The 938-nt window shown below is 37.7% G+C and overlaps 1 protein-coding gene across 1 annotated transcript; it reads right to left on the bottom strand.

Annotated features, from left to right (window-relative positions):
* Window positions 1-320: 320 nt before the first annotated feature.
* Window positions 321-938, bottom strand: LOC140036232 (protein FAR1-RELATED SEQUENCE 12-like). Its single transcript, XM_072077565.1, has one exon. The coding sequence runs from the start codon at window positions 936-938 to the stop codon at window positions 321-323; it is 618 nt and encodes a 205-aa protein (XP_071933666.1).

Here is a 938-nt window from a genome sequence, read left to right on the forward strand (position 1 = left end):
ATATCAATTTGGTAGTGAAAGCACTCACTTTGGGGTGATAGGATGTTCATGAAAATGGAATCGTGTGAGGAGAAGCGTGTCCTCTTGTCCTTATCCGGTGTGGTCTGTGGTCTTGTATCTTCTTTAGGCTGTCGAAAGTGGAAAACATCCCTATTAGTTCTAAACATATCACTGTGCAATTCATATCAATGCATCGTCTATGGTTTTAGTGGTATATCGTTACAGTTCTGTCTCCCACATTTCTTTCTGATATTTCTTTTTGCTCCGCTTATCAATCCAACTTTGTATTTTCTTTTTTCTTTTACTGATGATGCACTTCTTTATGCCCTTTTCTTTGATGCACAGAGTAAAACATTTTCAGCATTGTTACCATTCTCAGTAGCATTATATGATGTTGTTGTGACACCTTCAGCTATACTCGTGCAGGACAACAAAATGTGTTCAATCTTCTTATTGAGTTCGACAATACCATTGATAAGTAGTGCTGTTACCTTAGAATAGCTTATTGCTTTTGTAGCAACCTTGACCATGTTTGGGCATAATAATCTGTATTGCTCTAACATTTTCAACTCTGGTTCTTTATGACTTTCTAGTCCCTTACCATCGATTTGCATGCCATTGCTAACACGGCGTGTCCATCTTATAAGAATGCATACATTTGAGATTTCCTTCACATCCATGGTATGGAAGGCTTTGAGACTATGGAAACAAAAAATGCCAATCGATTGGAACTTGTTGCAGTTATAAAACAGGTCATAAGTAGAAGAGTTGTATGTTACTAACCAATAACATTCCCCTTTGTACTTGCTAACTGAGTACACAACACCCTCTTTACTCATTGCTTTTTGCTCAGCAACTAAAGCGCTTGACACGTCGTATTCATTACGAAACTCAACAAACATGTCTACAGTGTAAATGGATGCAGCCTGTTTCAACAT

The sequence above is a fragment of the Coffea arabica genome, chromosome 2e (assembly GCF_036785885.1).
Source record: "Coffea arabica cultivar ET-39 chromosome 2e, Coffea Arabica ET-39 HiFi, whole genome shotgun sequence".
NCBI lineage: Eukaryota > Viridiplantae > Streptophyta > Magnoliopsida > Gentianales > Rubiaceae > Coffea > Coffea arabica.

Bases quoted from the DNA above. Each gene is read 5' to 3' on its own strand.
- LOC140036232 (XM_072077565.1), bottom strand. From the start codon at position 938: ATGTTGAAACAGGCTGCATCCATTTACACTGTAGACATGTTTGTTGAG.